Consider the following 25,032-nt stretch of genomic DNA (forward strand, 5'->3'; position numbering starts at 1 on the left):
CTCGCGCGGTACGGGTGTTCGGTGAGTAGTCCTGGCTTATGCGGTAATCCGTGTTTTTCAGCTTATTAGCGCTTGAAAGTATGTTTTCTTTTGTCTTGAAGTGAGCGAATTTCACGAGGATAGGTCTGGATTTGTTCGCATCAAATTTTTCTAGTCTGTGAGCGCACTCAATATCCATCGGTGTGATATCGATCCCAAGTTTATCGCTGCAAAGATTTATGCTTGCGTCTTCGGACTGGGACCAAGATTTGTTTTCTTTGTCGGTTAGTCCAAAGAATAGGATATTAGATCGGCGCGCCCTGTCTTCTGAATCATCCAGCCGGCGTGTTAGTACTGATATGTCGTGGGCGTTATCTTCAGCCAGGGCCTGGACATCTTCAATTTGGGTTTTTATTACTGCGATAGACGAGAGTTCATTTTCGATAACCTTTGCCTAATGTCATCTAATACTGCGCCGTTTTGGGTGAGTTTGCATTGCCTTTACTTCGTTTAAGATGGAGGCTCGACCGAGTTTCCTTGAGAGTGGTCAAGATGTCGCCAGACGCCTCGATTGAAGACGAACGCTTAGGAGGGCCGGGATTTAGCTGAACGTCCCCAGCTAGTGCTAGCAATTCCAACAATATGTGTGCACAATCACGCATAATGTCAATGCAGCAACAGGGGCTCGGGTGCACTAACAAGGCAGGGTAACGGGTACGCTGTTCGTATACCGATTCGTTACCTGAAAGGTGAGAAGATGGCGGGCGTAAGACCACCGCATCGTTGCTGTGCTGCCGAGCCCACTGAAGGGAGTGATGGGATGGGAAGCGCCTTTAGGCGGCTGTGTTGATGTTGCTTTCGATGCGATGGCTGGATTTCGGGGGGTGGAGGGTGACAAGCGCCGCGCCGACGTGTCCAGAGGCGCACTGGGGCACCAAACCAATGAACCAAAAGCGCCAATGCGGAGGTAAGGTAAGTGTTTGTAACCGAGCACGCATGTTTCATACATCTAACGGGCTTTGCCGTCTACTAGCATTATCGGTCGTGAAGAAACACCTATTTTGCTTCGTATATTTATTCACACCGACTGCGCGAAATTCGCTTTATATTCACAGTAAAGTCGTAATATAATAAACCATCATAATCACATGTACGTCACATGCTAATACCGGCAAAGAAGGCCATGTAGGATGGAGGTTTGTTAAAGGTACTGGGACTCGATCTAGAACCACGGCAGGGACAGTCCGCGTAGAAGCAGGTCTAGCGCACACATCGATAGCAATGCCACTGAAGATAGCGCAAGGAATCTTTTTCTTCACCTTTGCAAGTACATCTTCATCTTTACAAGGGTCTCCGGGGAGAAGAGGAGCCACCCTGGCGACTTACGGCGTAGGCATAATGACAAGGTCGTAGTATTGCTTTATGCGCTCGACGTGGACAGCTTCGCGGCCGTGTGGGTGGAGATCAGCTGAGGGCGTCATGGGTTCAACAACGTAATTGACAGGAGAGATGCGCTCCAGGACACGATAGGGACCGTGATACTCGGAAGTAAGTTTAGGGGATAGTACGGGAGTACTTGAAGGAATCTAGAGACATACAAGACTGCCAGAAGGAAATTTCGGGGTCGTCTAATGGTTGTCATGGCGCGATGTTTGCTGGGACTGGGTTTCAGTCGTGAGAGATCGGGCAATTTGGCGACACTCTGCGTGTCGGCTAGCTTCAGAAGCAGGGGTATACTCAGATGCGTCTGGTTGGTAGGGAAGAATGTTATCTAGTGGAGCAGAAGGGTGACGGCCGTAAAGAAGATAGAACGGAGAGAAACCGGTAGTTGACTGAGTAGCAGTATTGCATGCGTACGTTACATATGGAAGGAGGAGATCCCAATCAAAGTGGTTGGAGGAGACGTAATTAGAAAGCATGTCTCCAAGGGTACGGTTAAGGCGTTCGGTGAGTTCGTTAGTCTGCGGATGATAGGCGGTAGTGGTTTGATGAATTATGTGGCTCTTGTTCAATAGCGCTTTAAAACCGTCAAATAAAACGACACGTCCTCTGACACCGAGTAGTTCGCGAGGTGCACTATGGCGAAGGACGAATCGCTGCAAAATGAATTAAGCTACGTAGGACGCTGTGGAAGATGGAAGTGCGGCGGTATCAGCATATCTCGTCAGGTGGTTAACCGCAACGATGGCCCAGCGGGTTCCAGCGGCAGTGTACGGGAGCGGGCCGTATAAATCAAAACCAACGCGATCAAATGGGCGTGGTGGGAAATGTAACGGCTGCAGCTCGCCAGCAGAACGATGAGGAGGGTACTTGAGATGCTGACAGGCGATGCATGAGCGAACATATTTGAGGATGCCCTCCAGTTGTATAGCGTAACCGATGGTTTATGTCTTGAACACTCCCGCATGGCTGTATTGTGGGTCAGCGGAAGCAGTCGCAGACTTGCGAGCGTAGGTGGTGAAGAATGACTAGCAACCATTTGCGGCATCAGCACTGTAGTTGCGGCGACAAAGTAGGTTGTCGCGAATGGCGAAGTGTGATGCTTGTCGGCGAAGCGCAAACGATGGAGAAGCAGCCGACAGATCGGAGAGGAGATCGATAAGAGAAGCGACCCAGAGCGGTAGACTACGTTGACATCAAATTCTTGTAGACGAAGAGCCCACCTGGCGGCAAGCCTAAACTATTGCTAAACACTGCTCTTCAGTTACCGAGTAATTTGACTCCGCCTTCGTAAGTGTTCGGCGATTTCCGCTGAGCGAGTGCAGCGCCGAGACCAATACCATTGGTGTCGGTGTGTACTTCAGTAGGGGCCGTTGGATCGAAGCGACGAGGGACGGGCGGTGTTGTGAGAATGGTGATGATGATAAAAAACAGTTATTTTTTGGCGCAACGTATTGAAGGCATCGTCGCATGACGGTGATCAGAGTGAAAAGTCGGAACTGCCCGACAGAAGCTGCGTCAAAGGAGCAGATATGGAGGCGAAGTTTCGTATGAGCCGACGAAGGTAGGAGCACAAGTCTAGGAAGCTGCGAAGGTATTTGATGGATCTCGGCTTGGGAAAGGCAGCGACAGCTAGAAGTTTGCCCGCGTTTGGAGAAACCCCTTCCTTGGAGACAACGTGCCCTAAAATGGTCAGTTGACGGGCGGCAAAACGACACTCTTTAAGTCTAGCTGCAAGCCGGCATCAGAAAGGCAGGTCAAAACGTGCTTCAGGCAGTAGAGATGAGTGTTGAAGTCAGGAGAAAAGACGAGAATGTCGTCGAGATAGCGGAGGCAGGTCTTCCATATCAGTCCACGTAAAATAGTGTCCATCGTTCTCTCAAATGTCGCAGGGGCGTTGCAAAGGCCGAAAGGCATAACAGTAAATTTGTACAGGCCGTAGGGAGTAACAAAAGCGGGTTTAGAGCGGTCGGCCACTTCCATTGAGACCTGCCAGTATCCGGAAGTAAATATAGAGAGGAAACGAATTCAGGTCATTGTAAACAGACCAGTGCGTCGTCATTGCGCAGAAGAGGATTGACGTCTTTCTTCGTGATCTTATTACGTCGGCGGTAATCTACACAGAAGTAGATGGAACCATCCTTTTTTTGCAGTGGTGCGTGGTCTAGAGCGTCGATGCGATGAGTGAGAGTTGAACTTTGGTCCAGGGAATTTTCATGGGAGTCGAAGCAGGAGCTTAGCTGTTGAAGGAGGGCAAGAAGTTGCGCTCGCTGAAGCTCTTCACGAAGAAATGCGACTGGTTGTAGGCTCCCGAGACATTCACCGTGGCTCGAAGCAGGGAATGATGCCGTTTCGGAGCATCTGGTCTACTGGTTCTTCAATAACCTGGTGCTCTGTTGCTGAGACACGGTAGGGCCGCTGTCGCAGTGGTGCGTGGTCTCCAGTGTCGATGCGATGAGTGACAGTTGAACTTTGGCCCAGAGAATTTTGATGGGAGTCGAAGCAGGAGCTTAACTGTTGATGGAGGGCAAGAAGTTGCGCTCGCTGAAGCGGAGGAATACTGCCGTCGATAGAGTGGCGGAACAGGTCTGTGCATGAGGAGGCTGGTACAGAAAGTGAAGGGCTGAGCGCAGTCATGGAGAGGCGCAGTGCGTCGTCAGTCTCTTCACGAAGAAATGCGATGGGTTGTAGGCTCCCGAAAGCAGTGGGGTAGTTAAACGGGTTAGAGACCCAAAGCGTAGAGGGGCCAGCTGGAGCAGTGAGTACAGCATAGGGCAAAGGAAGGCACTTTCGGCGCCGAAATGTATGTTCTATGAGTGAAGAGTACAGTTTGGTCGCACACAGAGTCACAAGTGCTATTTACAAGGAGAGCGGGAGAGGGAGGAATGTCGATGCCTTCAGCGACGAGAGCTTTAGCGCATAAACTAGAAGGAGCGTTGTCTGACACGGGCTCGGGCAGTGCAGAAAATCTGACTTCAGCGCGTGCACAAGCGATTATAGCGGCATGATGCGACAGGAAATCCCAGCCTAAAATTACAGCGTGTGAGCAACTTGGCAGCAGGACGAACTCAATAGTATAAAGGCAACTCTGGATCACTACTCGAGCAGTGCACGTTGCTAAAGGCTTGATTTGCTGAGCGCTGGTCATTCGCAACGAAAGTCCAGCAATTGGCGTCTTCACTTTATTTAAAGAGGTACAAAGTTTTGTGTCCATTAGAAAGCGCAACACCAGTGTCAATTAGAGCCATGACTGCAACACCCTGGACGAAAACTTCAATACGATTAGCTGGCGATGGAAGAGGACTTGGAAAGTTCGACGGGGTTGCAGTTCTCGCCACAGAAACTGCGGCCACTAGTTTTCCTCGCGTGAAGCGTTATGTGGACGTCGCATCGGAGAGAAAGAACAGCGTCTCGGCGACGATGAACGGCGATCGGACATGGCTGAGCGGTCTGGGGAGAAATGACGACGAGCTGGAGGCTCAGTAGGCGCGGAATACTGAGGCTTCGATGACCAGTACCCAGAATCTTGAGTAGGTAGTGCTGACACTGGGAAACGGTTTCGGTAATAACGGAAAATATGTCCAGCTAGCCAGCAAGTGTAACAAATAGGCCGGTTATCTGTCATGCGCCAGGGATTGCGTGGTCTTGGAGGCGGTCGAAAATAGGGTGCTGGCGCTTGCACAGGCTTGACGGCTGAATGTAAGTTGGCGGCCGAGGTCATGCAATCATTTCGGCTTAAGTCAAAGAACCAGCGACAGGTCTTGGGATGACATTTTAATAGGCCATAGGAGCGGCGTCTAGTCTTGGAACGGCGTCGGTGTAAGTCAGAGGAGCAGCAGCGGCAACTAATGGCAGATGGAATGGTGGAAGCGCCTCAGCAACCTGCTCCTAGATAGCCTGCCACAATGCCAGGGCCAAATGGTGTGGCTGCTCTTGAGGGCTGAGAAGCAGGGAATGTTGCCACGCCATCTCTTCACGAATAAATCCTTCAATTGGCTGCAGAAACAATGGGTTGTCGGCTGCAAGCGTCAGTCCGGAGATCAATTCAACCTGTGCTTGAGGCTGACGCGTCAACAACCTCTGCTTGCGCAGCTCCTCGAAGCTCTGGCTGAGCGTGAATACTTCTGAGATCGTACGCAAGTCTCGCGCTGAGAGCATCTGGAAGGCGTCATCATCAATACCCTTCAATGTGTGTTTGATCTTCGCGGCCTCTGACATGCTGGCGTCTATACGTTTGCACAGGTCGACGATTTCTTCGATATAGCTGAAGTTGAAGTTGAAAGTTTATTTTTGAATGAAAAAAACAACGTACAAGAATATACAGTGAGAGGTCCCATGGTACAAGACCGCAGGTGGGCCTCCCATGGCAATAGATTTCGATAGACAAAATAAAGAATAATATTATTGTAAGAAAATTTATGAAGCAACACTGAAAATAAATAAAAAAATACATAGCAAAGAGTGTATTGCCGACAGATTTAGATACAAAAACAGAATACAGATGAAAGCAGAAGAACACTTACGAAATCCGCGACACAAAAGATAAATAAAGAAATCACAACTTAAGAAGAAAATTTTTTAATTTCAACTTGAACAAAGAAAGTGTATTAGTTTGCTTAATGTCGAAATTCAAAGATTTCTAAAATGATATGGATGAAAATTGAAGGCCTTGTTTCCCGTAGTTAGTACTGACCTTAGGTAGTAGAAAATTATTACGTAGAGCGAACCGGGTAACGCTGTTATTTTTGATCATGCCGGGAGAAAAAATACTAAATGGGAGCTAATGGTGAAGAATCTTAAAGAATAGACTACCGAGACGGGTAGAACATTGAAATTCATGAACAAATTGTGCGACGGTGACATTCGAGGGGAGGAGGTTTTGATGCGTATGGCTTCTTTTGCAGTTTGATTAATGGCCAAAGATGAACATAATAGGCTTTACCCCAGGATGAAATGCCGTAGTTTAAGTGGCTGTGTACGAAAGCGTAGTAAAGTAATAGTAACGTGTGGATTGGGAAAAAGGATCGGGCTTAGATTAGTGCGCGTAACCCAAATGAAATTTTCTTGCAAGTTTCGCTATATGAAAATGGATTTTAGGTGAGGGTCAATAAAAACCCCTAGAAACGAAATTCGGTTTTGAAGTATAGTTGTGGTGAGACGGGCAATTTCTTCTGAGGGGGATGGAAAATCTGAAAGTAAATCTTAGTAACATTCACAGTAAGGCGGTTAATATGGCGGTTAAGAGAATTAGTGTCATTTTGAAGGTTAGATATGAGCTGGTAAATGTCATGGTGCGATGTTATCATAGTAGAGTCATCTGCTTATAATATACTATTACAATACCTAAAATAGGATGTTAAATCGTTAATGTAGAGTAGAAAAAATACAGGGCCTATAATAGAACCCTGTGGAACCCAATCTTAGTGAGAGCTTCATTATTAATGGTTATTAATACAGGCTATGTGCTCTCATTCACGAAGAAAGCTCTTCAAAAGCATCAGTGGAGGTCCTGATATGCTGTATGACTCAAGTTTCTGGAACAAGATGGAGTGATCGATGAAAAATGCGTTGCTGAAATCGATGAAAACTGCGTGAAAGCTGTCCTTTATCGATAGCAAGCCTGATATAATCTATGAGAGATGCTATAGCAGTACCTGTAGATAGTCCGCGTCGAAAACCGTGTTGATTATCAGTCAATATGTTGTATTTTTCAATATATCTTAACAGCCTTATTTAAAATAAATTTTCTAAAATTTTGTCAAAAAGAAAAGAAGAATGGCAATTGGTCGATAATTATTTGGCATAGCGGGATAGTCTTTTTTGAACACTGGTATTTGTTTCGCTATCTTGAGCGTCCGCAGATAACAGCCACTTAAAAAAACAAGATTGAAGATGTGGCTGAGAACAGGTGCGAGCATAGATCGGATAATGTTCACGTGTTTTCCATTGATGTTTTCGATGCCGGGACCGGTCATCTTTAAGTTATTAATTACGGATATAATTTCTTCTTGGCAAGTGGGGGTAAGAAAGAAGGAATGGGGGGTGTGCACGACGAAGAGGAGGGATAATTCGGTGAGTTAAAGAATATTTACAAAATGTGTTCGCTATTACTTCAGGATTAGTTAAAAGAACCCTACCGTGAAAAATAGATTTAACTACATTGGGTGACTTTCCAATGTTCAAAAATTCATCAAGAAGCTGCAGTTTTCGTTTGGAATTCACGTCAGAATGCCCCTCAGATTCCCTGCTCCAATTTTTGGATATCAGTCTGGTGTTCTCAAGCGACCACACGTGTTGGTTTTATAAAACGAGATGAGATAAGGGCATATTTCCTTTTGCATCCGGGCACACCAAGCTTCTAAAAAGAGCCATCGCGCTGTCCTGCGTGAAGCAGGCCCTCACTAAGTCATGTGACCATAAAATGGAAGATAGCTTGCTTATCCAAAGGGGCCGGCTTGGGTCTTCTGGATGCCCCTTAAGGCTTCTAATTGGCGTTGCCTAAGGAACTTAAGAATACACCAAGAGCTTTCGCCTCCGAAGAAAAGAGATGAAAACAAGCCTTTCGCGGTCCTTCCTTATATGCACGGCATTTCGCACCGGCTGAAGAAGATTGGGCAGAGGTTTGATGTGAAGGTTGTTTTTTCAGCTCCTTTAAAGTTTAAAGGCATCTGCAAAAAAGTTAACCAGGAAAAATCTGCAGATGAGAAAAGTGCGTGCGGCGTTAAGCATGTTTCGCCTTTTGTTCCATGCTCTAAGGGGCTAGTTTACAAAATTCCCCTCTCTTGCGGCAAGTGTTACGTGGGGCAAACTGGGCGATGCCTGAATGAAAGGCTTTTGGAGCACAGCAGGAAATGTCGTTCCCTGAAGGGTGCAGGAAACTTGGCGAACCATTGCCTGAAACACGAGTGCAGCCCATATTTCCAAAACACGGTTATTTTGGCGCGGGCACAGAAAAGAAAAAGTGTGAGGTAATTGAGGCCTTTCGGATGGTTTCTGGCAAAGAAGGCGATTACGTTAGCGCCCCTTCCGTAGCTCTTTCCCACCGGGAAATAGATATTTTGAGAAGAGACAAAAGACTTGCATGAGGATCACCCGCGCGTGTCTGTTAGATGCGCGGGGGGGGGGGGGGGGGGGGGTTGACTGCGATTTCATCCCGGGCTTAGATAAGGTGTTTATTTTTCACATTTTCATTTTCATGGTTTCATTCCTGTCGTGTTTGAGCGTCGTCGATGTAGAAAAGACGTGCGGGCTACTGTTAAACTGTTAATTTGGTTTATTCACTAGATAAGAGGGTGCGGCCAGCGTCGGCCGAGGCGTAGGCCGAACTGCCGGGCGAAGAACGGAGGGAACGGAGGCCGGAGATGGGAATGGGGCTTGTTTCCCAGAACTATAGGAGAATGAGGGAGCCCACCGGGGGGGGGGGGGGGGGGGGGGGCGTCCCGCTGAGCGCAGGCAGGCGGCGAGTCCTCCCGGCGAAGCGCGAAAAGGGGTGCGGGCCTGTTCATTATCTCGCACTGCTCCAGTCACAACAGAACGGACGAGCACAGCACTTGGAACACAACACTTCCTCCCCCCTTAAAAAGTTACCTGATAGCGTGCAGGGGGTCGGCGAGGACGCATGGCGACGCGCTGGCTCTGTGCGCGCAGGGAAGGACCACTTGTAGGCTGGAGAAGAACGGAAATCTGAGCTAGTTGGTGCATTGCAAGATCAAAAAACAGCGCGGCTACTTGGGACAAACAGAGAGGAGAATAACGGACAAGCGCTGACTAACAACTGAAGTTTATTCGAAAAAAGCACAGGTAATATACACTTTTTTTTCTCAAAAACCAGGACGCATGCGCTCCCAAACAAGCATCAGTCTAATCATGGGAATCTAAATATACAATCTCAGTGTCATGCAGAAGCACCGATGGCGTGCTCACGCAACTATCCCCTTTTCTATGGATGTGATAGGCTTCCGATAACTCCCTGGTTAGTTGATCCTTATGCCTGTAGATTACATTAGTGTTGTTAAAAAGAGGTGTGCATAGTTTTTTATCAGGATATCTCGGATCATTATTTAAAGGATCATTATTTTAAGTTCGTACCATGTGCTGAAGGCGTGGTGTATGACATTGAATTTTCTTGCGGAAAGAGGTATATAGGCCAAACAGGTAAATGTATCAACACCCGTCTACGCCAACATAAGGCATCTTTGAAAAATGCCCCATCTTCGAACCTTGCCCTGCACTACAGGGACTGCCCTTTAAATAATGATCCGAAATATCCTGATAAAAAACTATGCACACCTCTTTTTAACAACACTAATGTAATCTACAGGCATAAGGATCAACTAACCAGGGAGTTATCGGAAGCCTATCACATCCATAGAAAAGGGGATAGTTGCGTGAGCACGCCATCGGTGCTTCTGCATGACACTGAGATTGTATATTTAGATTCCCATGATTAGACTGATGCTTGTTTGGGAGCGCATGCGTCCTGGTTCTTGAGAAAAAAAGTGTATATTACCTGTGCTTTTTTCGAATAAACTTCAGTTGTTAGTCAGCGCTTGTCCGTTATTCTCCTCTCTGTTTGTCCCAAGTAGCCGCGCTGTTTTTTGATCTTGTAGGCTGGATGTTGCCCGCTGTGCTTTATGGTCTGCCCTGGGTGCAGTCTTTTCTTCTGTGGAGAGATGCCAGGCCATGTGGGAGGATGGTTCAGATGTCCTCGCTGCTGCCGGACCGCTCTTGGCAGGCGTCGTAAATCCACGCAACTGGTTGAGGATGCTGACGAGCCAAGAGCGCAGGCCTATGCGTCTCAACAGTAGCTTCCTCCCAGCGTGGTTTTCTGAGAAACTGGCGGGCGAGGACGCGCTACCCCTCAACAAGTGTCCCGCAGCGCAGAATCGATTTTTCTTCCCGGGTCGTCTCTGTTTCTGGCTCGGGGAGAATAGCTGTGAGCTGCGTTCGCATTTCGCGCTCGAACATCATTTTCGCTGGGGTCTGGCCTGTCGTATTTTGTACTGTTGTGAGCTGCTTGAAAAGAAAACGTGCAAGGCGGCGCTGCAGCGACCCTGTCTGGTGGCTCTCAAGGGCACGTTTTAGCTCGGCCACGTAGCGTTCGACTTGTTCGTTTGTCGCTGGGTGGTAGGGGCCGATGTGACTGATGAGATCCCGTTGTCGCGATAAAACTTCAGAATCTCTGCAGATACAAACGGTGTTCCGTTGTCCGACACTACCTTGCGGGGAATTCTGAACGTTGCGAACAGTGATCGGAGGTTGTCAATGACTGCTCCCGAAGTCGTCTGTCGCATTTCCCTTATTTCAAGTCATTTGGTGTAAGCATCTACGAGCACAAGGAAAGTGCAGCCTTCAATTGGGCCTTCAACATCAATGTGCAGGGTGTGCCAAGGTGTGTGTAGCTTTTCCCATTCTGGAAGAGGAGCTTTCGGCGGATTGCTCCGGCTGCTTTGGCAAGGCTTGCAGTTTCGGACTGTTGTTTCAATGTCGAGATCAATATTAGGCCACCACATATAGCTTCTGGCACACGATTTCATGGCAACGATGCCCCTGTGTCCGGCGTGGATGAGAGAGATAGCTTGCGCGCGTAGCTCTCTCGGAATCACAACTCGGGATCCTAATAGGATGCAATCGCGGTGAGTGCTCAACTCTGTAGTTCGCCTGCGGTAAGCGTCGAAGTTGTCCCCTTTGAGTTTGTGCACGTTGCCTTGTTGAACAGCTGTGTAAACTTGGCGTAGAGTTGCGCACTTCTGCGTAGATGCTGCAACTGTGCCTGCTGTAAGCGGAGATTCTGGAAGTGCTTCGAACATAAGAACGTCTCCGGGCGGAGACAGTTCGTCAACTGTTTCGTGCAGTGGCTGTCGCGTTTGGTCCCTGGCCGGACGCCAGGACCAAACGCGACAGCCACTGAACGAAACAGTTGACGCCAGGGACGCCAGGAGTGGCAGGCGGCTTAGCGCGTCGGCATTCTGATGTTTAGTCACATTGCGGTAGACCAGATCACAGTCGTACGCTGAGAGCGTGATGCACCAACATGTCATTCGCGGAGACAATGTCGGTGGCATAGGCCTTTGTGGCCCCAGAATGCCCTGTAGCGGTCGGTGATCCATTATAAATGTCACCTTTCGGCGGGCAATGTACTGGTGAAAATATGTCGCCGCGTAGACGATGGCCAGCCCCTCTTTGTCCAGTTGCGCGTAGTTGCGCTCCGCTTTTGACAACGTACGTGAGGCGAAGGCAATCGGAGCCTCCCTTTCTTGGTCATCAGTCTGCGAAAGAACCGCGCCGACTCCGTGCGGGGATGCGTCGCAAGACAAAAGCAATGGCTTCCTTTCGCCGTAGTGGCTGAGGACTGTACACCTTCGAAGCAGGTGTTTCAGGGCGTCGAATGCTTGCTGATGGCGTAGCGACCGTGTCCATTTCACATCTTTCCGGAGCAGCTGATATAAGTCGTTGGCCACAGTAGCTCTTTGTTCTAAGAAACGGTCGTAGAACGTTAAGAGTCCGAGAAACGACTGTAGCTCCTGCTTGTTTGTTGGTGCCCGTGCTTTGGTGATCGCTCGCACTTTGTCTTCGGTCGGGTGGATGCCTTCTGCATCAATTCGTTGTCCCAGAAATTGCACCTCTGACACCGCAAAACAGCATTTTTCTTTGCTTAAACACAAATTTGCGTTCGCTAGCCTTTCAAGAACTTGCTAAAGGCGCGCTGCATGCTCTTCCGTGGAAGCGCCACTGATTATGACATCGTCTAGGTAGACACAAACTCCTGGGATTCCTTTAAGTACTGTCCCCATGAACTTCTGAAATATGGCCGGGGCTGCAGCTATGCCAAAGGGCAATCTCTTGACCTTGTACAGGCCTTTCAGTGTGTTAATTGTCAGTAACTCTGGCGTCAGTTCGCTCACCTTCAGTTGTTGATAGGCCTGGGTGAGGTCTAGAGTGCTGAAGACTTCCGCTGCGTAGTACACTGAACACTTCTCCAGGTGTCGGCAGAGGGTAAGACGAAGCTTTAGTCGCAAGATTTACGGTGATCCGGTATTCTCCGCAGAGGCGTATGGTTCCGTTCTTCTTGCGAACTACAACCAGTGGTGTGGCCCATTGCGAATGTTGTCTCGGCTCGATGACACCTTGCTGCTCCAGTTTGTCCAACTCCCTTTCAACGGAAGCTCTGAGAGCAAAGGGTACCGACGTGGCCTTCAAAAACCTCGGTTGCGCGCCGCTTAACAACTCCAGTGTGACTGGTGGCCCTTCATTTCCTGGAATCTCTTCAGAGAATACTCTTTCGTATTTCTCCTGCAATTGCTCAATGACGTTGTGGCTCGGCGTTTGGTGTATGCCGCATATCGTCACCCCTAATGGAGAAAACCAGTTTCTCTCTAGAAGGCTTGATCCTGAGCCCTTCACAACAAGAAGAGGTAGAGTATGGGCCTGGCCGTTGTAACAAACCCGCACGTTGGCAGAGCCCAATAGTGGCGAGTTTTGTCCTGACCACGTTCGCAGGTGGGTGTCGTCTTGTTACAAGGGTGATGAGTCTGATGGCCACGAAGTTCGGAATGTGGCCTCACTGATCAGAGTACAGGCTGCGCCTGAGTCCACCTCGAACTTAATCAGTTTGTGGTCTACTGTAACTTCGGTAAAAATCTTCGGACGCGTTCACACGGTGTTCAGGTCGTACAACACTGATGATACCGCTGATGTTGCTGGCGCCTGCTCGCAGCTGCGGCGCCTGCTCGCAGCTGCGGCGCTTGCACTTGAGAGCCGGCGCGCGGTGCGTGACCCTGGATCGCGGAATGCCTGGCTGGCGCGGATTTCAAGTCGCCGACGCAACGCCGCCCGCAAGACTACTCCGGATGTCCCGCGTCGGCAAGGCGAGCAGCAGTATTCCGAACCGCAGATCATCCTCGGTGTCTGGAGGTGTGTGTGTGTGTGTGTGAGCGCGCGCTGGGCTCTTCTTATGAAAATCGAATTTTCCTTTTTACTTCCTTTGTTTTTCCTTTTTGCTTCCTGAACAGCCTTCCTATAGACTTTTCCTTTCTTTTGACTACAGGAAGTTTCCTTTGAGCTCACCTTGTTGAGACTTTCCTTTCTTTAGACAGAAGGAAGCTCATTTTTAAACTGGCTCTCTTTGGCAATATCAATAATGACCTTCCTTTGTTTGTCCTCAAGTAAAGAGAAAGTAAGTTCTCTTTACTCTTTCTGCATCATACCTTCTTTTTTTTGTTCTTAAGCGAAAACATACGAAGCTCATTTTTCTTTTCAGCTATACTTCTCTTTTTTTTTTCTTTCATTAGTATCCCTTGCACTTTTTTAACTTCTGAACTTCTTTGAATAAACCAATTATACATTTATCAAAATATACAAAATCGCATTCGTTTCTTTGTTGTGCAAGTAAACATCAATTTAATTTTTTTTTCATTTTTTATTAAATCCATGCTTTTTTTTTCACGTGCTAGATCTTATTTTTAGCGCAAGTTTCTTCTTAGTCACCACATAAGGACCAATAATATTCACCACCTTCCTTCCTTTGTCCTTAAGTGTAAAGATAACTTTCTTTTCATTCATTTCTTGTGCTTATTTTTGTGTGTGTGGCATTACTTGGTCTATTTCTTGCCCCTCTGAATTTTTTAAGATAAAATATAATACATTCAAGAATTTTCATACATGTTAAAGAATGCCAGGTGGTTCTAATTCATCGCTTTCGCAGCCCGCTGGTTCGATGGCGATGCATGCGCGAGACGGCATGTACATACATCCGTGACCGCTGCTTCAGCACTCTGACACGGTACGCAACAAAGCTCGGCGCAGGGCTGGCAGGGTTCGTCAGTATTTGCGTCGGCATTGCAGCCTAGCAACTCTTGGCTCGCAGCGACGCCAAGGGCGACGCTGTTAGCAAGCGCGGCCTGCTTCCGTCGTGATTTAGTGCACTTCGGTACGGCGCGACGTTGACGTCGCGCAAGTACGCTTTTACCGTGGTGGCAGTTCCAGTGCGTTCGACGGGTAGGCGGTTACCGCAGCACCATCGATAACGGCTTCAAAAGCCTGCAGTTAAATGCACTTCACGATGTGCCTAGACTGACCTTCACCTCCTTAACCTCTGGGCACGGCGCAAGCAAATGGACGTATACGTCATTCAGCATCCGTCCAATAATATTGCCATAGCAGAACTTCATAAACTAACCGCTAAAGCCTGTCGGTATTCTAAGCACCTTCTACACAAACGCTGGACAGACTGGTGTTCTCACATAAGTACTCCGTTCGGAAACCGCCACCTATGGCGTGTGTTTCATTCAATGGAACGAAAACCCTCAGTTAAAGACTACGCAGAGAGTATTCGAATAGCCTTGCGTCTTTCACCGCAAGAATTTGCCAAGCAAGCAGCTCTTCAGTTCTTCCCCAATTATGACTGCCAACCTGCACCGGTTCCACTCAGTCTCGACAACCATCTCCCACAAGATAAGATCACGAACCCTTTCACCATGGCTGAGCTGATCGCTGCGATTGAAGACATCCGCCCAAACACCACACCCGGTCATGATGGAGTGCCTTATACACTATTACGCAATCTAGAAGGTGAATCATTGACCTCACTTCTGAGAATTTTCAATGAAATCTGGATTTCCAGTGAAATGCCACCAGAAATATTCGTCTTCACAGATTGGCTTTCGGCCTGGTTACGGATCTGAAGATGGTCTTCAACTTTTTGCCAATGAAGTAATATATTGTTCATCTCACAGTCGTCTCGTCCGCACAGTCGTGGCAACAGATATCACGAAAGCCTACGACAACATCCTCCACACAGCGATCCTCAATACTATGTCATCACTTGGAATGCCCTTACAGCTTTGTCGTGCAATTCACGCGTTCCTCTCCCACCGAACGTTTGCTATCCGTGTAAATGGAAAACCAACAGGACACTTCATTTCTAATCGTGGAGTACCGCAGGGCTCAGTTTTAGCCCCAACTTTGTTCAATATTGAATTTATTCCGCTCATACATGAACTTGCCTCAATTCCTAATATTAAAGTGCTAGCCTACGCAGATGACATTACTATGTGGTCTACAAACCGCTCAGTGCAGGTGCAGCAAGACTCCCTGCAAAATGCCATAAATATCCTTCAAAACTTTCTCAACAACACAGGCCTATCCCTCAACCTCACTAAAACATGCTATGTCCATGTGGGCAATAAGGCCGGCCGCAGAAGTTTCAAAGCTAATCCATTCGCGTTGACAATTGACAATACACCCCTCCTTGAAGTGGAACATACCAAGGTGTTGGGTCTCCATGTACATTCTTCAGGAAAAGGCACAGTTTGGCTATCCGATGTACGCAAAAGTGCCATGAACACACTGGGACTAATTCGAAGAATAGCAAATCGTTCTGGTGGTGCCCGATCAGATACCGCTCGCCGACTTGTCCGTGCTGTCTTTTAACCGCGGCTTCTATACCAGGCACAGTTTCAGGAACTGACAAAACGGCAATGGTCTACACTCGAGGCACTCAACCACGAGGCCATGCGAGTCATTACGGGACTGCCTCGATCAACTCCTATCCGTCTGCTCCAGGAGTACGCCCACCTTAACTCGCTGGCAGAATTAACTGCCCAAAGACAGACAAACAGAGCAAGAAAAGCTTCCCTTCGTCTTGAATTAGAGAACCAACCACCTCCATGGGACTACTACCACCTTACTTCTAATAAGCCACTACTCACCAAGAAGTCGCAGCTCTCATCATCATTCCCAATAACGTCTTGCGCAACACATGATGACTGTATAATTTACACAGATGCAGCCGTAACCCCAACAGGTGGTTCAGTTGCTTTTATAAGCCCAACCCACCCTCACCTGAACACCAATCGAAGTTACCTTACCGACGCCAAATCAACTCTTGCATTCGAACTGCAAGCTATCTTAAACGCCATAGAAGCGTTACCTGCCGACCCTACGTTTAAAAAAGTACAAATAATGACTCACTCTAAAGAAGCCTTAAAACATTTAAAGAAAGTCCATGGCACTCTTAGGGTCGCACAGACTATACATGCTGCTTGTCACCGTTACCCAGTGACTATAACCACTCACTGGGTTTAAGACAACAAAAATTTGAATACCATAACAGCAGACGTGCTTCCTCATGCAGATGATGTGTCACAACCTATTCATGATTCCTTGCCACCGGATCCACTCCTGACCCATTTGACATCATCAGCATCCCTCAGGCAGCGTACACGTGCTCTAATTCCCCCGTGTACGTACCCCCTTCCCCCCAATCTAACAAGGGTGGAGGAGGTATCTCTGAGACGGCTGAGGGTCGGAGTGGCTCTTACGCCCGCCGTTCGACACCAGTGGCAAAGTACTACTATTCCAGTTCCCGACAAATGCCCACACTGCGAAGAACCGGCTTGCGACACCACTGTACGGCATCTAATATGGACATGCCCAGGAACTTCGCATATGCGCAACACCATTCTACAAAAAGCTGGACTTTCACCAAGTAATGACTCTCATTTCCACTTATGGACAACAAACAACATTTATGCACGCAGTTTGTGTGACTTCTTGCACATGGCTGCACTCCACACATTCCTGTGACGCTATACCACCACCTTTTATGCCGTGTGGCAAACTCACCGCCATAAATAAATAAATAAATAGTACCGGATGTCACATTGTTCACGAAAGTCAAGCTCGTTTACCTCCTATCACAGTTTAAAGACCAGCAATTAATACGTCAGCGACGTCGGTACCACCACGCACAGAAGCCCCCGCAGCCGAGGTTACGAATACTGCCAGTAAAACCAACGTTCTCACGGCGAGTAAAACCAATGAAGATTGACATGCACCACAAGAATTCCGCAGCAAAAAAAAAGGGCGCTGCAGCTGCTTGTGGCAATAATTTGCTTAAATTATTTTGTGTTTTGTTACGCATCACATATTACTACTAAAAAAACAAACGTTTAAGGTTGTTTATAAATTATAAGTTTTATTTTGAAAGTTTGTGAAGTTTGCAAAAATGCATTTAAAAGTTTGCAATGGAACTTGAGACTCTAGCGCTATCGTTTTCGTGAAAACAGCCGGCGGCATGCTTCACTATGTGTTTCATGACCGTAGGAAGTTGATTGTTCGCGTTCGTTGTATTCGTCGTGTTTTCTTAGCGTGAGTAGTGCAAATGGCCGATCATGTCTTGGTTAAATGGGCGACCGCTACCCTGTAAGAAACCTACAATCAAAAGAACTGCAGGCGAAACTGATGGATAATCCAAAATACTGGAAGATTATTCCAAACCAAGGAGTACTACATGCCCAGTGGAAGGAGGGGTCGTACTCTCCTACGTTCATTCTCGGAGTGGGTAAGTAGTCAAACGTCTCTTGTCTCTTTTCATATTCGTGTCTTAATAATGTTTACCTGTGAAACACCTTCCTTTGCTACTCGCGGTGAGTCGTGTCGCGAAGTCGTTTACATGCCCGCATTACGACCGCATTGTGTGAACCGGCAGGTGACAGTAGTGCACATGGTGAAAGAGGTAGACAGTTGATTCCGGGAATTGCGTGAAATTAAAACAAAAATGCATAATGAACTGAATTTGCGGAAATAAGAAGTAGAATAAACGCGGCTGCTGTCGTTACGTGGACCTGATTCTCCCTGTTTACACAGCAAATGGCAATTCTCGGTGTTTCGTGATAACAGGAGTAGGCTTCCCAATTTGGGCTCTATAAAAAAAAAAAAAAAAAAAACCCTGCCCGCATTGTTGTCTCGGAACGGTGCGGCATGGAGAATGGCAGCTCCTTGATTATTGAAGCTGATTTAGAACAAGTTTTAAAGATGCCCAGGATGCTCGTTCCGAGACAATTGGTAGTGTAGCAGCGAAACGGACGCTTTCACAGCTGCAGGCGACTGAAGTTTAAGCAGATAAAAGCGCCTAACGTGTTGTCGCATTCATTTACTTTCATATTCATTTGTTTGTTTCTTTTTATTGAAGCGTCAAACATGCTTCCTTTCTTCGCTACCAGCCATTCCTCAGATTTCGCGCAGAGAGAGAAAACTTTATTAAAAAAAAGGAAAAAAAAGTGTGTGTGGTGGGGAGGCAGTGTGTGGAGTCTCCATTCTAAGACTCCAGTGGCCTGGGCTGCCGCTTTTGCCTGAGTTACCAGCCTACGCTGGGTTGCTAGGTCAGAGCATAGCAAAGCAAGCAGTGATATCAGTTACCAACAGCATAATGCTGCAATGATTTTTAGCTGCCGATGTAAAAGTTGCTCCCAGTGCATGGGGTACGGCCAACAGGTGGAAGGGCACCGCTCTCTCCACTTCATTTTCAATGCTGCCGTTGCACTTTGCCACTACTTCTGGATGAGGCTATCTGCCACGGGATCGCATGCTCCCTTTCATAAAGCTCACGACTGTACATGGGTACAATCCCAGCATTCATGGCCGCATTTCAGCGGAGGTGAAATGCAAGTTGACTGTGTACTGTATGATGTCATTTGCACATTAAAAAACCCCAGGTGAGCCCACCACTACGGCATCCCTCATCGCTATAGCTTAAGTCGCTTTGGGACATAAAACACCATGAACCTACCATACAGCAGAGTGGCTATGTTTTACGGTATGCGTGGGAGCTCAAACTGTTTTTCTGGAAATGTAGCCTTTGTTTTGTCCACTACTGCTCAAGTGGGCATTCTGCCCACTTGAGCAGTAGTGATGCTGGATGGTGTCAGCTCGCAGTTAAACATTACCATGTCCTTTTATGTGCCAAGGTTTGCTCAAGGGCTAATGTTCCTCCTTAAGAAGTGTTGCTTTGAACCCTAAACAGTGTCGATGCTACGTTTCTCTTGTCAGTGGTCTTCATTTGGTCACTATTTTGCTAATCTCATGTGTGGAACCAGATATCTGCACAATGCGTTATACTGAATAATTTTTGTATGATGCATTTGAGTGCAAATACAATTTAGTGAATAGACCTTGCCACATGTCGTTTTGCAGGAAAGCTGCAGCTGTGACAAAATGTCTAAGCCAACAGATGCAAAAAAGAGAGTCCTGGAGCTTGAGGATGAAGTGGGGTCTGCAAAAAAAAAAGAATGAAGAAATATAAGGCCGCAAGAGATCAAGCACGTCAGATGCTTGGTATGTGATCGCTTTTTTCTGAAGCCATTGAAATGCTGATCTCCATTGCCATGAGACTGAAATTATTTGCTGTGTCACCAGATGCTACGTAAAGCATAACAAATTCAAGTGCTAACTCTTAAATGAATAAGACCTCTTGGTCTGTAGCACGTCCTAGTAAAAGCACCAGTAAGATTATGTTGCTGCAATAAGGTTCCCCCTACACTGAGGATTAGGATTGGTGTTCCTCCTGTAGTTGTCTTTGCGACACATTATAGGTGGTGTACAGTAGTGCTCAGCTACACCATGGCGCTGCTGCATGACGCCACCAACCACTATTCTTGCAGTGCACGTAGCAGATGAACTGCTGCCACTCCTGCTCTGCAAGCATGCTTTGTTTGTGTTACAGTGACTTGCGTGTCACATGTCATTGCTTGGGATCGGCATGCATCTGAGATTGAGCCTGTTGTCGTATGTGATAGCTGCATGAAAATGCATGGTAAACAAATGCCACTCAAGGTGAGCACCTGTGCTGATTTGTGCTGCTCAAGCCGAGGCCGAAAAACGGGCGCGGGATTGGGTTCCTTTCTGTTCTGGAGTGGTCGGTGACAACAACGCTCCAGTGAACCCGGAGAGCTGCATTAGGTTCAAACACATTCACGGGGTATAAGTTGTAGCCAGATGGCTGCGGCAGGTCTGTGGTGCTCTTGCATTACTGTGGACGGCGTATCTGAATGGAACCCTTGATTCCCTCAGATTTTAACCTCAGAGTCTCCTGCAAATGATGAGGTGCATCTAGAATGAGCGCAGGAGGGACAGCAAAAAATCTAAATTTGTATGAAATTATCATATGTGGCCTCGTCCTGTCTTGGACCTTGGAATCCTTATGGCATGCGCTTCATTTTCCTGTGCCATTTTGGTCACTTAGGTGGCGTTTTTTTTTTCACAACAGGAAATTTATGCTTGTCCAAGCTCGGCACCTGGCTCAGCAATCTGCCTAACTTAACTCGGTCATTACACCATGTTAGCAAATGTCCACACGAAAGACAGACACGAGATAGGTGAAGCATGGGCTATCGAGTATCAGCTACACACTCGAGTGTCAGCCTTTGTCCAAATGTATGGCGTATTGCTGCCGCCATACATGTATATTGCATGCTGACCTCTTCAAGGCCCTTGCTACCGACAAACTGTTTCAGGGATGTGATCTGACTAACTTCTGTTAAAGCGCTCACAGCTATCTCGGCATCATCATTCGCACCCATCAATTCATTCTAAGCAATAGCAGCACCCGTCAGTTGCACTGTAGTTACAACGTCCTCCACAGTTAATTCAATCCAGGCATTTCCACAGCGAACAAAGAGATCAGAAGTGGGATGCCAGCATTGGCTTCATCAATTGCCATCAGCATCCCCTAGATTATGTACCGCTGATAGGGCGCCTTGATTGCGTGAGTGATGCCAGTGTCTAGCAGCTAAATTTTGAATGGCGCATTTGGCGACAGAAAAGGGTTGGTCATGCAGTCAAGGGCAAAGAAAAGGCTTTTCTCCTGTGGTGAATGTTACATGGGCTGCTGCTGCTAGTGATAAAATAGTATGTTTTGTTCCAGCTTTCCTTTTTTGTTTTTTTTTTTCAGATGTTGCTGAGCTGGTCAATCAGCTGACGGAATCCCTTAATAATGCTGCGTGTACAACACAAGCAGTTGTGCTGCCAACCGAGGCTCAGGTGAGTTGCTTTAGTCTAGTGTCTGCATGGTTGTGCTCATTACTGCCTTTCTCGATGAAACTTTTTTAAGGGTCACACAAGAACTTGGTTCTAGCTTTATGATAGCACTGCCACAAGTCATGCACTTCCATTGAGAAGTGTGCAGGGATAGGGAAACGAGGAGCTCATTATCCATGTGAATGAAGTCAGCAGTCACTGAATTCAGAGATAGGCAAGAAGCAATGCTCTTTATGATTGGTTGGCTCTTAGGGTTTAATGTCCAAAGCGACTCAGGCTATGAGAGATACTGTAGTGCAAGGCTCTGGAAATTTCGACCACCTGGGGTGCTTTAACGTGCAGCGACAACACAGAGCACACGGGCACCTTGCGTTTCGGCTCCACTGAAAAGCGGCTGCCCTGGCTGGGATGCTGTTTATGAGGCTGGGCTCACAGACTGCATAATTAGTAGCATAATGATATCTTTAAATGAATGTCAATTTGATAGAAACGACAAAAGACAGACAGTGCTATTTTCTTAAATTCGTCAAAACAACCATGAAAAAAAATCCCAACTGCTTCCTTTCATTTTAGTGACTGTTACTTCATTCGTGTGTATATTGATTTGGAAGAGTTTTTGTGAAAGCTGTAGTGATCGGAAGTGCAAGGTTACTTTTGTTTACGCTGCCTGTTGAGCATACTTCGCTTGGGCTATAGCAAAGCCCTTTTCATCAGAAAAGAGATTTCCATTAGCTTGTTTAATATTCAGCAATTTCTTAGGTTATCGATCTCGGAAGGCCATCTTTTTGCACTACAACTCGAATGACGCAGCTGGTGCTCCTCTAATCCGTCATTTTAGCGACTTGGGCCAGTCATCATGGTATTCAAGCTGATGTGCATATAATCCACTTGCACCTGACAGCCACCTGCAATGTCACTCTGGCAAGTCAAAGGCAATTAACCACCATGGTATTGCCAGGAGGGTCTCCTTTGAGAAGGAGTTGTGGCTTCTTAAGCTGATCCAACAATAGTTCAATTTCACTTTAACCCCTTGAGCACTATTATTTCGAGATTTCTAGCTAAAATTGCTTAAAATTACGATATCGTTAAAGGCCCCATTACATGAAAATTTGTTGTCTGTGTTGTGAGTGAAACATCAAGAGCATGGCGATGGCAAGTGGCATGGCCGAACACACATTCTTCGATGATTTGTGTGGCTTAACGAGACCACATGATATCCAAAAGTTAGGAGGAGCTGCTAACTCCGGTCGTTCATTTGAGGTGGGAAGGTGAAATACGAATCAACATTCCAGTGCTCTTCAATGCTGAGTCAGGCTTGCTACACCTAGGCTACGCAGACATGTTGATACAGCTTGGTTAAAGCAGGGCTTTATACGTTGGATGGTAGCCTACACTGGTCGCATCATACCCTTAAAGGCGGAGCTTAAGTGTCCCTTTAGTTTTTATTTTTACTGCTGGTTTCTATTGGTAGTGTAATAAAAAAGGAGGTATCCGAGACAAAAATATTTGAACCAGAAACTAAGTCAAATGAGCGCAGTGAAGTTTATTGCTCATTACGTGAAAAATCAACTGCCCGCCAATAAGCAGCAATCTAGTCGAGTAACATATAGCGAGGTAACTGGAAATGTTTTACAAGGGACGACCAAGAATGGAAGCCCAGGGGGTTTCATCGGAATGTTGTCAATTTTCATCCACTGACACAGAAGTCGCAATAGTATCGTCTGAGCTGTCATCATCTTCGTCGGAAGAACTACTCATGTCATCACTGTCGTCTTCACTTCCCATAACAATGCAAAAATTGGTGTCTGAGCCATCTTCGGATGGCGAGGATGGCAACGAAGAAAAGCTTCTTTCCCGCGATGACGGGCCAACAGTGCATGCGTTGCCTCTACCAGGCACCATTTTTCTCATTAAGGCTGCTTAAAAGGCTTTCACGCGGTAGAACAAAAAGCAGTTAACGGGTCAGTGGTGCCATCTGTCAAATGGCGCATGACCTAAGCCACAGAGGAGCGCTGTACTCACCTAAAACTCTCAGGGTGAGGATCTATCCTGAAAGGACAAGCACTCGTTCAAAATGGCTTGAGGGCATCTTTGCAAGGACGAGCTGCTTGTCCAAAGCGCTTGAGGGGTTAAATTATGAAAGCTATCTGTGCAAGCTGGAAACTAAATGTTGCCTCAAAGTAGCACATACAGAGCAGGGAGTGCATGCTTTTGCTAAACCTTCATTGGCAGTTTTTTTAATTGGTTGAGCTTCTGATGTACGAAAAGGATGTTAGTATTTTTAAACAGGAGGTGACAATGTGGGCACTGTGCTCTGTCTAAACTGGCTTTTAATGGCCTTTGCAGTGTTAATGATGAGTAAATCCCTTTATTTTCTGACTTAAAATCTGTTTTTTTTTTTTATTGTTGAAATGCAAGCATAAATTAGGTCGTTAAAAAAATCTCTTATTTCTTGTTTTTTCTTCTGCTATAGCAATGCACTATTAGCGCTCAATCCTTTGCGGGGCATCATGTGCCCTCTTTTTGGCTAGTTACTTTAAATACATATTACACAATTGTCAGGTTACACTAATAAAAATGTTAAAAGATGTTTGGCCTGATTCAAAATTAGATCAAAACACCGCTCGGGAAGGTGTCAAAAACATCCAATAGTTTTCGTATGCCTTCATTGTTGTACATGTTAAAGTACGGCTTCTTGAATGTGTATTTTTACTTGCAAACAAATGACCTTAATTATGCATTTTGGGGTTTCTTTGAATGTTCTTAAGCTGGTCTAAGTTTTTTGTTGTTTGTAAAGCCCCTTCATTTTCTTATTGCATATCAAGGAATATTGTTGTATGTTATAATACTGGTCATAGTACTAATATTTCCTTTTTGTTCTTGCAGGTGCACATTGGCAGCAATTTTATGGTAAATCAGCAGTTGATTGACCGCATGAAACTCAGTGCGGGCAATCAAGCAACAAAGTTTGCGTGTAACTTGGTGCGGGTTGTGTTCTCACCCGAAGAACTGGAAGAAAGCTCACTCTATGGCCGTGTCTGCAATGCCCGCAAGGAACAAGCTCCAAAAAAGGCACTGGGCTGCCCAAAATTGGATGCTGTTATCTGTAAGTCCTCGAGCTCATAGCCTGTGCATGTGATGCAAGAGCATTCTGAAATATTGTCCAAACAGCTGACTTTTCAGTGATGGTCAGGGCCATAATGCTTGCCTTAATGCATAATGCTGTGGTGCCTGCATGGCGCTCACACTGTCCGTGCTCTGTATATTTAATTTACAAAAGCTAAGGAAGGCTGGATGGACTCTAGCTTGTTCATTGTAGTCATGCTTCTAATGTTTTTTTTTTCTTTTTGCAGCCTACACCTGCTTGCTGAATGGAGTACTAGCCAAGGTGGTCACCGGCAGTTGCGCAAGTTTGCACTGGGATTGTGGACAGTGATCCAATTTTTTGTCGCAGGGTCTTCGAAAGCAGGCCTAATTGCAAGGCCTAAACAGAGGAAGTACATCTATTCAAATAAATATAAGCTCATACAAACAAATGTTTCAGTCTGAACCTACTTCCTTCGAACATCCACCAAATAACCCATAGTCATCATTCCTTCGAACTTCCTTTGAACCAATAATTGGCCACTGCCTGTGAACTCAACTCAAACTGACAACGGTCTGTACCCTGGGAGCTCAAAGGAAATTCACAGGAAATTCACAGGATGGTCAGAGAAAGTTAATTCACTGTGAATTCAAAATCAGTAGCCAATTCTCAGTTCAGAGGAAGTTGCTTCCTTCTGACTTTTTTGAGTTCAC

The 25,032-nt window shown here is 46.7% G+C and overlaps 1 protein-coding gene across 1 annotated transcript; it reads left to right on the forward strand.

The window, feature by feature from the left end:
• Nucleotides 1-17,518: 17,518 nt before the first annotated feature.
• On the forward strand, nt 17,519-24,770 carry LOC146170926 (uncharacterized). Its single transcript, XM_084586663.1, has 5 exons — nt 17,519-17,761; nt 19,393-19,533; nt 21,149-21,237; nt 24,121-24,340; nt 24,588-24,770. Exons 2-5 carry the CDS (start codon nt 19,488-19,490, stop codon nt 24,668-24,670), a joined length of 438 nt encoding a protein of 145 aa, XP_084442789.1. The 5' UTR covers nt 17,519-17,761; nt 19,393-19,487; the 3' UTR covers nt 24,671-24,770.
• The last annotated feature ends 262 nt before the right edge of the window (nt 24,771-25,032 follow it).

Source organism: Amblyomma maculatum, unplaced genomic scaffold (genome assembly GCF_055883805.1).
Source record: "Amblyomma maculatum isolate TAMU_Amacu unplaced genomic scaffold, ASM5588380v1 scaffold_27, whole genome shotgun sequence".
NCBI lineage: Eukaryota > Metazoa > Arthropoda > Arachnida > Ixodida > Ixodidae > Amblyomma > Amblyomma maculatum.